The sequence below is a fragment of the Nyctibius grandis genome, chromosome 4 (genome assembly GCF_013368605.1).
Source record: "Nyctibius grandis isolate bNycGra1 chromosome 4, bNycGra1.pri, whole genome shotgun sequence".
Taxonomy (NCBI): Eukaryota; Metazoa; Chordata; class Aves; order Nyctibiiformes; family Nyctibiidae; genus Nyctibius; species Nyctibius grandis.
This window is the reverse complement of record NC_090661.1, coordinates 96,201,446-96,214,079: the sequence shown is the minus strand read 5'-3', so window position 1 is coordinate 96,214,079 and position 12,634 is coordinate 96,201,446. Positions and strand designations below refer to the sequence as shown.

At 39.0% G+C, this 12,634-nt stretch overlaps 1 protein-coding gene across 2 annotated transcripts in view; it reads right to left on the bottom strand.

The window, feature by feature from the left end:
- The window catches only part of FHIP2A (FHF complex subunit HOOK interacting protein 2A), a 35,835-nt gene that overhangs the window by 22,573 nt on the left and 628 nt on the right, over nt 1–12,634 (bottom strand). For both annotated transcript variants that reach the window (XM_068400194.1, XM_068400195.1), the window contains exons 2-5: nt 5,134–5,212; nt 3,059–3,228; nt 782–886; nt 342–464 (exon numbers count right to left, since the gene is read on the bottom strand). In XM_068400194.1, the coding sequence (XP_068256295.1) occupies nt 342–464; nt 782–886; nt 3,059–3,228; nt 5,134–5,212 (477 nt within the window). The remainder of the gene's footprint in view (nt 1–341; nt 465–781; nt 887–3,058; nt 3,229–5,133; nt 5,213–12,634) is intronic.

Here is a 12,634-nt window from a genome sequence, read left to right as displayed (position 1 = left end):
CTTTATTGGCTTGAAGACAAAACAACATTAGAAATCCAAGGTCTCCCTCACACAGTGTTCTACATTACAGTTCATAGCCCTACTCTAAAGGCACTTTTACTACAAAGGATAAGGACCTCAGGCAGGCATATTTGTGAGCCTTGACTGAAATTCTAGTAAAAATAATCAGATGTATCAAGTCTCTGGAAGGAAAAAAAAACCAAACCTAATATCACAGGAAAAAAATCACAGAGCAAATGAAAACTAAGCTATGAAGCACAATGTTATACGCTGAGTTCTCTATTAGATGTTGTCAGTGACACAGTAAATACACCTGGAAAATTTTTATTTGATTTACTCACCTCAAGGAAGAAGTTGACCAGGTAGGGATCCTGTTTCAGCTTTGCACATACTATACAGAGAAACTGAATTTCTTCATTTTCTGTTGGTGTTGCCAGAACTTCACCACACAGCCTGATTAATTTCTGTCACATAAAGAAAAGTGAACAATTAAGACAGGGAGTAAGTTAGAGCTTTTTCTAGGAATGATGGACTGAATTCTTTTTCTATATACATACTACAATGATGTATGGTTATTGACTTGAACATTTCTTTATTACTTATGACTTGCATTGCAGTGGCAGTTCAAGGCTCTAATCATCAATATATTAAAACTGATATTGCACTCGAGCAGTTTCTTTAACTTACTTGACAATGGAAGAATTAAAGATACCATTAGCTACAGCAGAATAAGAGAAACTTGTTATACAAAAATATAGTTTACTTCAAATTTGAACAGTACCTGCACTGGCCTATGCACATTTATGTGGGGAAGAAGAGGTTGCCGTATTCTTCCAAGAAGTTTTGTATAAAAAGCCAAAACTTGCTGTTTCATTCCTGGAGGACACTGAAACAAAAACAGATGAACAATAACAAAAACGTAACAAATGTGGAGAGAAAAGTAGATGCAAATTTGTTACTCAAAATGGCTAATTAAACGGCAATAATTTATCCAAAAGTATTTAAAAAAATAATCATCTGTTAACACATTTTTTTTATCGATATTAACAGATCAGTAAAAAATGTTTCATCTCATTACTGTTTTCTTTTTGAAATTATCCATACTTTCAGTTAATTGCTCTAGTGAAGATTTCTACCAATCGTTCCAGGAAATATTCCCTATCAATACAGTGATAAGGGAAAATTAGCTCTGAATTAATTGGCTACAGCTTAGCTGTCTTTTATGGTACTGTGCCAGAAAATCCAGCAATTCAGTGAGCCAGTACATACAAATATACAATGATAAACTATAAAGATCTTAATGTCTGCAAGAGGTTTTTTAAATTCATGAGCAATTAACCTTAGACAGATAAAGTGTTTATAAATGCACCGATGTTCCAGGACAAGAGAAGGCTGTTGTTTTCCCTCAGATTTCGCAGAATATAAATCACAAATATCTGTGGAACATCCAGACCCATGTTCTACTGTCTCTCATGCACCATGTCACATGAAAGTACTTTCCTGTCTCCATGAGACCTGATGGCTTGTGGTCCTTTACGTACCTTCGTTTCTAGCTAAATCCCCCCTGACTCTAACATGTTCAACCACGTTAATAAATGCTGTTATTCCATAGGTTAATTTTAACCCACATCATTTCCCTCATCTGGTTCACTGCAAAGGTGAAAGGAGCATGGGTAGCAACAGCCAGGAATGACAACTGCCTAACCTGGTTCTCCTTCCAAGGTAATTATCCCTAGATTATTAATCCCTAATTATCACCGAGTTGTCAAGCAATTCGTTGAAAAGAGCGGCAAAATGCATAGCATCAGGGTGCATCTACAGTAACGTAATAAGTCTAAGTGATTTGCTGTGAAGAGGTATTATTCTTTTTGCAACAGAGCTTTGCAACATCTTGCAAGCACTGAACTGTGTGTTTACTTCAGATGTATCAACTCACAAGTGGCAAAGTATAAAGACAGACTGTACAAGAATTGCTTGTACAGGCATATTTGCATGAGTGCAAAATTACTTCTCTCAACTCTTAGAAACATACTACTAATTACCCGCTTCGCATAGGTCTCCATTTCATCTTGGTTTCTTGACAAAGTTTATAGATTACCGCACGAGCTGTATTTCTGAGCAAGTATTTTCAATACATCAGGTACCTTAGCCTGATTGTAGGACAGCTGGTATAGTAACAGGAATTGCAGGGCTCTGCTCCTTCCAGAGCAAGGAACATCCCAGTCTCTGGCAGCTAGTACCCTACATTGTCTATATATGTAAAACTGATCAGACTGAAAACTCATGACACCGTGTAAAAGGCTGACTGAGAATGAAACCATGGAGAGCTCCATTTATCCTTGGAACAGCACACACCATGCTTTCCTAACTGCATCTGTACCATGATACAAAAAGCTCTAGCATAAGGGCTGCCAAGTTAATTCACCCCATGATCCATTCAACCCCATACATATCAGCTCGTAAGTCTGCCAAGAAATATATCAACAAGAATGCACCAAGACCATGAAGCTAATTGCACTTGTGCCACAAACCAGACATGAGAAGAAGCAGACAACATTGCCAAGGGCTGCACTCATACCAAAGACTCGGATGTGAAAGCTGTCTGGGGATCAGCTTAAATTAATGCTTTCTGACATGGAAGTCTTTCTGAGCAATAACTCATCACATTCAGAAAAATTAAAACAAAATTTGTGTTTAATACAGCACTTTTCACCCAAGAATCTCCCAACACTTAACACGGGAAAGAGAAGGATAATATTGTCCGGTAGAAGCCAGAAAAATTCTAGACTGAACAATAATGTTTCTCCTACTTGTAGCTTCACAGTCAATATTATCAGAGTGGTAAGAATCTCAGGGTTCTGCCTAGTCAGCATCTCACTGGTTGTCTCACTTTGATCACACTTGTAAAAGACTGTTATTTGTAATATGCTGCTAACAGAGGCTAACAGCTATTTGCTAGTGTTCAGTGTCCCACACTACCATCTACTGTAGAACTTCAGTCCCTATTACAATTAGGAGCTCACACAAAAGAGAATCTGCTCTGCTGAGAAGTACATACATCAGCTTTTCCTAGTGTGTAGAGTGTCTCCAAAATCTTGTGATGTAGCAAATATTCCATACACGGTCCTGTTTCACCTGATTCCCTCTCATTTTCTTCTTGAACTAGAATATCCAACATCTGTTCCAGGTGAGAAGGAATGTTGGTATCAGTCACAGGAGCTTTGTCGTCTAAATAGAAGAGATGTGCAATTAAGAATGATTAAAATATTGTCCTCACTTTTCTTAAGTTCAGTTCCAAATTTAAGATTTAAAAACAAGAATGCTCATTTAAAGAATATTATATACAGTATATAAGTTTTTTAATGTCTTAAATTGAATTTTCAGAACCGTATCTGGAAACGTAAACTGGAATCTGCATTAGGCAGGTATCTACTCTTACAATGGGGAAAAGGTAAAATGACAAATTTCAAAACATGCATTAATTACATAGTCAAAAAGGAAAACTTTTACAGCCAGAAACCAAGCTTAGGGAGAGGAAGGTTCAACTCTCAGTCTTCTGGTTAGAATCCACCCTGTCTTGATAACTTCCTCTTTGACTCTCCACGTAGTATTCTGAAATCTATAAACAGTCTCTAAGATCAGCTTAATTTGCAGATTTGTAAAGGAACAGACAGAAAACTAACTAAATGTTTTTCTAATGATAACAACAAAGAAAACCCAAACTCTATACTGTTTATTCTTCAAAAGTTTTTAGATTTGTCTTTTATACTTTCTGCATTAAGATAGCATTCTGTCAAACTTCATGAAGGAAAGGCTAAGACCCTGATTTCATTATACTAAAGTAATGAAACTGTTGTGGATTTATGCCAGTGGCAGTGGGAGCTGGCATTAACATGTTGTAGAGCATGTCCACACAGGGAGATTTTCCTTTTTATTTTTTTCAGCTAATTTCTACTTGAACTCCCACTAAGGAAGTGGTTACTACTTATGCAATAATCTAAAAATAACTGCCACTTGCATGCAAATGGCAACAAGATCACAAAGGAAAACTGCCATATCAGAATGATTTTGGTCTCTACCACAACCTCCAGTTAGCTATACAGTTTGCTTGAGTTTCCTAGGCATAACTGTGGTCCCACTGCAGAGGACAGAAATACATCCACTGAGTGGAAACTTGTTTTTCACAAGACTTTTGAAAGTCTGGGAGAGAGGTCAGCTTTTATTCTGCATCACATAATCGCAGGTATCAGTTTTCCGCTACCACCCTGTCGTTTCTACCTTAGGAAACATCACATAGCATTCCAAGAGATGGGTATTTAGAAACAAGGGTCGAGTTTCAGCTTGTAAGAGTAAATATTGATATAAACAAGATCACCGGTCCCAGACACACAGATTCAATAGCTACTCAAGCAGAAATGCAGAACTAGTAAGCTTGAGGAAAGCATGCTAACATTCACTTTTAAAACTTAACAGTTTAACAACTGGGACTAAAAGTTAAAAATTTAAATGTTGCATATCTCTTGTAGGAAACCAGGGAAAAGTTTAAGAAAAAGCAACTATAGCCATATTTCATCAGAACACCAATTTTTTAGAAGAGCAGAATAGGGTCTGGATAAGTTTTAAAAAAAATGTGTTCTAAATCTGCTCACAAATTCACTTTTCAGAGCTATGTTATCAAAATACCTTTCATGGAGACAAGACACTAAAGAAAAAATACCCAATACCAAGCACACAGAATTCAGATATGACCACATTTGTTAAAATCTTGGGAAGAAAATGAAAATCCCTGAAGCAAAACAATAAAAAGGTTAACAGCAGGGACTACATTTCTGTAGCTGTCTGTTTAGATTAAACAGAATATGTGAAGACAGAAATTGGGTTGCACATGAAAAGGTACAATTCTCTACATGGTACTCAGCAAAGACGACCTTCCCTCGATTGTTTTTCATGCCTACTTTTAAGGGATGAATGGAGGCACACAATATTTTTAATTACTAATTATTACTGTTGGTATTTCAATAAAAGACATGACTCATTTTAGTATTTCTTAGTCTTTACTTTTTAACAACACTGAAATTGAGAATTCTAGTTCTCACAACAAAGAGACGAAATCAGAATGTTTTCTTCTCTTACCTGACGTCTCTATGTAGTAATGGGTGATTGCTTTCCAGTGGTAAACAAAATCCTCTTGTAATGGAAGGGAAGGTGCGAGCTATGGGGGAAAAAAAAAACAAACAAAAACCAGTTAGGAATGAAATAAACATATTTCCTCAGAGATTAAATTTAATTTTATCTTATACTTGGAAGTAAACTGCTGCAGACTAGTGCTACAATTCTTACTCTGTGCTCTTTTACGTTTAGCAAGGACTACATACATTATTCATGACATGAGCTCCATGTCATACTGCCTAGCTTGTGAACATCAGCAATAATCTCTGTGATGTTTCTATGACCAGACAATTTATTTGAAGCAACAAAAGCAATTGCTCATACAGCAAAGCAGCACCAGAAACGTAGGTTTGGATTGTTTATATCTCAGAGTTTTGTCCCTCAGGAAAAAATCATGTTCTTTTACATCTGCTCTTGATGCCATCTTCCCTTTCTGTATGCTTTCTTTTCCTCTCTCCCTCTGCTCCCTTAAAAATACCAATTAGCTGCTTCATACAGTTTTTGCCATGCCTTTTTTCCCTGTTAACCACAACTTTTAAAAGATTTATGTTTCTTTTTTTTTTTTTTGCACATCAGGCCCATCCCCAGAGCTGGACAGGCTGTTATTTTTTTTTTTTAACAAGTACATTTCTTATTTCATTTCTGAAAGAAAAGGAAGTTTCTTCTTTTCTGGAGGAATTTGGGATGGCCGGTTGGATATGACCAGCATCCAGGAATAACATGCTGCAACAACGAAACACAGCCTCCCACCCAGTCAACATCAGTACTGTTCTTTCCTCACCGAGCTTGAGAACTGGGTGCCCTGCAGCCCAGTACACCACAGGCACAAACAATGGCTACACCACAGACAGTGTGTGAAAAAAGAAAGACCACGATCATTCTACCACTTTGCTCTCCAAAGTGAGAGTTGAGGCAAACACTGAATTTGTGACCACAATAAAAAATGTTCAGAGCTGGTAAAACTGGGAATCCTACAGAGAGAACCCCCACCACTCAACAGAGCATATGAGGATCTGTTGTTACTGAGGCCTAATCCTACTTGCTTGAGGCTTTTTTTTTTGACAATTCAAGTCCCCAAGTCATTCTTTCATAGGCAGCCCTGAAATAAAGGATTATCACTTGACATGATGGTAGCAATGAGACCTGTGGGCAAACAGAAAGAATCCCATGTATAAGCTGGTGTGTCCATTTTGGAAGGATAAGGTGTTGCACCATCCTGACAAGCTACGGAGTCCAGTCCTTCACAGAATCACAGAGTGGCTGAGGTTGGAAGGGACTGCTGGAGGTCATCTGGTCCAACCTCCCTGCTCAAGCACGGCCACCTAGAGCCGGCTGCCCAGGACTGTCCAGATGGCTTCTGAATATCTCAAAGGACGGAGATTCCACAACCTCCCCAGAAACCTGTGCCAGGGCTCAGTCGCCCTCACAGTGAAAAAGTTTTCCCCCACGAAGCTACACACACCACATTAGAGATTAATAACTCTCAATTACTCTAGCATCTCCTCATAGGGCCTAAAAAGTGCTGAGTTGCCGCGGCTCTTGGACAAACAGAAGCACAGGGCTCAAACATCTGTCTACTCTTCACTGAGTAGTGTTGGTCTCTTTGAAATAGCCTTGGAAGTTTTCTGCGTTGGTCTTTTCTTTTCCTTGAATTTAATGACACTTAAATTTATCTTGGTAAAGACGTAAACCCCAGCATATGAACAGCATGCCCTGCTGTGATAAGAAAGTGGAATGCTAATTGTTAATGACCCTTTGCACACAGGACTTTGAAATGCAAGACTTTAAAAAAGTAGTGGTGCTTGGTAACTATCTACGTCTGCATCCTGTGAGGAAATGTGCCCTCACAAATGGCAACTTGAAATCAAACTTACATTGCTTATCCATTCCCTGACAGCCTGCGGACTTGTTAAGCCTTCCATATTTCCATGGCTGGGCACTGAGAGTAGCACTTTAGCACACCAGCTACCACAGGAGAAATATCAGGACACCACACACTGGACAAAACTAGTTTATTTTACTATATAGTTTACTTGGTTATTGAAATTCAGAAGAATAACAGAAGAAACTGAAGACTGAGCACACGGTATTTTGTATCACGCTTCATATGTCACACCTGGTGCTGCAGATGTGTATTTCAAGCAATGTAATGATCATTTTGCATCTTTCTGTAATAAAACTACACTGAAACCTCAACGCTGGCTGATGAATGGCACAGAGAGCACTTGTGAGGAACACCAGGCCTTTCAGACCACTCTATTTCCGAAGTAACACATGATAGATAACATTAAAGATTTATCCTTGACTGATGTGATTTCCCTCTCCACTTCTAGCCTCATCTGCCTCGAGGTGAATTTAGTGCCTCTGAGCAGTACCAGGAAAAGGATTTCACTTCTCAGCACTGTCAATAATTTATCCACCACGGGAGAGAACTGTGGATACAGACATTCTCCCTCCCAACAAACACCTCTAGGGACTCCTCTCAGAGAAGCATGGACCTCTCGGAGATGGACCTAGTATAAATCTGCTTTTTACACCACAGCTATTCCAGGGAATGTGTAACAGAGATGTAACTCTAGCAATGCTATGTATTATTCTGAGAGAAGTGTTTTACTGACAAAAACTGAAAAAAAACCCAACCCTCTTAACTTAGTTATTTAGACACAAAATCAAGGTAAAGACCAAGACTAAGATAACAGTTTATACACAAAGAAAGCCCAGCACTGGAAAACAGTAGAAAAATGTAAGCTCCCAAACACTTGGTTGACATGCTTTAACCCTACTAGGACAGGTAATTCTAGGATGAAGTTGTAGTTTCTATTTTAGGATGAGTTATTAGCTACCAGCTGAGATGAAATACATGTTACAGTTGCCAGTGTGAGTAATCACTCTTTTGTAAACATACACACACTTGTATAAAGATTCTGAAGCAAAACAAAATTCATTATGAAGGCCATTAATTCCTGATATTTGTCTAATTTGAAGGAATTACCTTAAAGTGCAGTTACTTCTCACAGTTATATTAATTCATTTTGATGTAATTACATATGTTCTTACTAATTTTGAGCTATCGATTCCTAATCTCAAAGTGAAGTTCTCCTCCTTTGGGGAAAAAAACCCATCTTAAAGATTGCAGTGTAGGTGTTGGTATATCAAATAATAGCCAAAACTCACTGAACACTACTAAAACCCAGCCCATTTGAGCAGACATTGATTAGTTCTTCCATCTGGTCCCCAACTCTAGCAGTCGAGCTTCCTGGGAGCGAGCGAGTGTTCTCCTTTATGAGCTGAACTTAACACATGCTGCCTTATCATTCTGGTGACAACAGGTTACTAATGATCAAACCCCACTCCTTCCAGGAAAAGTGCTGTTCTCAGGAGAACTATAGATCTTTGACCAGAACTACAGTCAACTCATTATAAAATCTGTCCAAAATACAATTCCACATAGTTTTCAAAAGTATATAGAATTTGTGTTTAGGCAGGAAAAAAAATAACATCAAGAGCAAAGAAACCTATAAATATTCAGTATTTAACAGCAATTCCTTTGTGCATTTAAAAACTGTTGTCATATTTTTCCTGTATGCTTTTCAGAAGCGCAATTCAATACTGAAAAGAATGGAAACAACCGAAGCCGGTGATATCCTGCAATATCTTTTGGACAAGTTCACAAAGTAAAGAAACACTGTACAAAAGAGTAACAAGTACTGTCTGGTCAGAAAAAGAACGCTGAAACTGGGCCAAAGAGGAACAAAGGGGAAGTGCATGCACACTCCCCTGACTGAAACCAGGAAACTACTGCAGTCACTCAGTGTTTTCCTTCGCTCTTACTACTTCACTAGTGTGAAGGTTTGACCTGAAGGAAAATCTGAAAAAGGAGTCATGCTTGAAGGTTTACTTTATTTCTTCAGCTGGTAAATGAACAGAGTTTATAACGGTCACTGCTTTCAAGCATAAAATTAAGACTGCACATGCTTGCAAGCCATGCATTAAATTTTGTCATCATAATTTGTTAATAGCAGCACAATATTAAAACAATCAGTAATGTGAGGTCATTACATCAAATAAAGTGGGTTGAAGAAGAATAAATCTTATTCTGAGCAGTTATGCAGTTAATGATTTTGAAGCAGTACCCGTAGCAAGTGACTCAGTTTCTTTCAAAGCTCAGTTTTGCCTCAAAACATGAACAGAAAAGAAGCTACGTAAGAGCATCTTAAAGTACCAGTGTAAGCGATACAGCAGAATAATAGGTTGGTACAGAGGGGTCCCAAAAATGTACAGCAGACACCAAAATCTAAATTCACTCCCAGATACCAAGAGAGTGATATAAATAATCTTGTTTGACAGCAAACTGCAAAATTTGAAACAACCAAATCATATTTTTCCTGCTCAAGGTACACAGCTCAGAAACATCCTTTTGAGTTCACTATTAAGATGAAACATCTCCTGAAAGCCCAAATCAAATACAAACAAAAGTCCTTTGAACACCGAGTGACCACTCCACAGACAAGCTATTTTGTCTAGGGAAACATGAGTGAAGAGCACAAGATAAGAGAAAAAATAAGTCTAACTTGCTGCTTTGTTATTGTACGCTACACTTTGTATGTTGCTGAGAATGTAGCACTCCTGGAATACTTTTAGGATAAAAGTATATCAGAAATGCATAGCAAAGAGAAAACATCTTGGGGACAAGCCATATATAAACTGTCACAGATTCATTAATATTAACCCCATAAAGCAACAACATTTCCGTTCTGCCCTGAAGTAAGGTAACAGAACAAATACTGCAGTCCCCTCCACCATTCTCACCAACCCACCCAATCCAGTTTAAGGATGCTCTGTTGGGATGATACCACAGTGATGTTTGCTCATCTGGATGCTGCAGAGAAATACAAAAAGGGCAAAAAAAATATCTAAAATACTGGCAGGATTGACATATGATAAGAGGTGGCAAAAATTAGGATTCAGTTGTAATGAAAATCAGGAATATGATTTCACACACTTGGACAATTTAGGCAGAAAAGACTGAAAGTTTTGAATTATTCAAGGTAAGAAAAAGCCTTAATAAAAAGCAATTGGTCCCTTATGTTTGCCTCATCACAGTCCTGTCATGAAGGCAGTCAATTAAAGAGCAGTACACTCACAACAAGTGAAAGGCAAGTACTCCAATGTGTATTAGACTGTCAACCTTTGGAACTCCCTGTCATAGTTCAGAGAGACGGCATATTGAGGGTAAGATAACAATGATTATCTAGTAACATGGAACTCTTACTATTTAAACGCATCTCTCTAAAGTCTGCAGGCCCACAGGCCCTGAGGCAGGACAGGAGCATTATATAAGTGATGTGTAGGAGAAATGGTGGGGGAGAAGGGCTATCCAAACAATTCTGATTTAAAGTAGTCCCACCAATGAAAGCTAAGCCTAGGCACTACACGGGTATTTAAGTGTCCAGTTCAGCTGAAAACTGTTCACTGCAACTGAATTCCTCTGGGAGGTAGGTACCCAAAACCTTTGAGAATTTATACCTTAGTTACCAGTTCTGTTGCTAATATTCAGGGCTGAAACAGAGTCTGCTTGAGGATGCACGAGTGATTCTTGCTCTGCAGCAATAACAGCAAGTAAAAATGATACTCCATATTCTCTAGGTTCTGAAAACAGCAAGTAGCATCAAGGTGGACTTCTAATATTTAGGATTTACATCACTTTCCACTTTCAGAATAGCAAAGATAAGTAGCCCACATACTTTAGTTAAAGAGAGAGTGAAACAATGATCTAAAGTCACATACAGCCCCAAAACTAGTTAAAAGTTTCTATTTCTCAGTTCTGTGTTTGAATTACTAGGTTAAACTTCCTAGCTAAAGTAAGAAACATTCTTAACATCCTCTTGCTTTTGTGATTCCATGTTTCATTCCTAGCATGTTGTGCTTGGTATTTGTCATAACCCTGTAAATGCAATTCAGTGCAGTAAGTATTATCAGAAGATCCATCACAGTGGTGTTAGCAGGATGAGGCAATTCTAAAAGGGACACTAGAGTGGAGCAAGGACATAGAGCATGTTGTTTGATAGCAGTCACTTGCAAAATGATGTTATCAATGTTTCTTTTTTTTTTTTTAATTAAAAAAGATCGTCTAGTCCCTATTATCTCTACTTTTCCCCTTTTCCATTTCAACATAATTAATTTTCCCTCGTTTTTATGCATCTCAAATAAATGCGGTTCTTTTTGTTTATTTTTGTACACATCAATAATGTAAATGTTCTTCTAGGAATAACTCTTATTAGATACTCTTGAACCGGTAGCCTGAAAGAATATTTTCTCCTCCACTCCTGCATCTCCTCAGTCATCCACTCATTCAAAATGTGTACAGCTCACCATATTCTTTAGTCAGGCAGCCACTAATTTCTGTTTCTCCTCCAAGGAAAGCACTGTCTTTTGAAGGCATTCCTATGTGGTCAAAGAGAGTTTTCAAATAGGTTGTTTCATCATTATTTAAAACATTTCTTTCCAATTGCCACTCTACCACTAAAAGAGCAAACAAGGAACCTGCAATTAATTAACACACGCTTAACTTTAAAACCTGAATAGTCCTGCTAAAGACTGCAGAACTACAGGCGCACATAAAGTCAAGCATATGCTTAAGTATTTGCAGCATCGAGGCATACATTAATGCACACAAGCGTGCCCCTCACATGAGGTAGGATCTGGCATGCAGGTTCTTTTTTCAACCATTACGATATGGCATATAGACTCTTTTCAACCATTTGAGCCATTTTCCTTCACATTTTCTGCCTTCATTTCCAGCAGTATTTCATTGCCTGTTTTTAGCCACCTAACCATAGATACACCTCTTCAAATTCAGCCTCCGTAGGTGTCTTGGCTTACTGAGAAAGGTGCTGGAAGCCAGAAGCATTACAACCAGGACCCCATCTCACCGAAAAACAAACAAAAAATAAATGTGTAAACAAGTCCTTGATAAGCAGGCAGCCGAACGTGGCCTACAGAAACAGCAGCTTCAGAAATAGCCCTGCTGCTTTCCTCCCCCCAGGGCGGTGATGGGTACAGATGTGCGAGGCTCCATGATGAAATCTAATGGCACACACACCCCCCCAAGTCCCCTCGGCTTCCCTCTCCACCCCACCCAATTAAAAAAGAAACCAGAGATGAAAACATCGGTTTGGAAGAGACAACATCACACAAAAGCACCAGAGACAGCGACTGTTGTTGTCCGCTGGCCACAATAAGAAGAAAATCCTGGGAAGCCTGCTGAATTCACCTCCTTTCTTAATTGTTTTGCAGAAAGCACCCAGCGCGGCTGAGACGGGCCGGGTCAGGGCCGCCCTCACGCCCGGCGCAGGGCACCGGGGCCTACCGGGAAGGCACGTTACCGGCGGTGACAGCCCGGAGGCCTCTCCCGCTAGCCGAGAGGGCTGTGCTGGGGCCGGCCGGGCCCGCCGCGGAGCCTCAG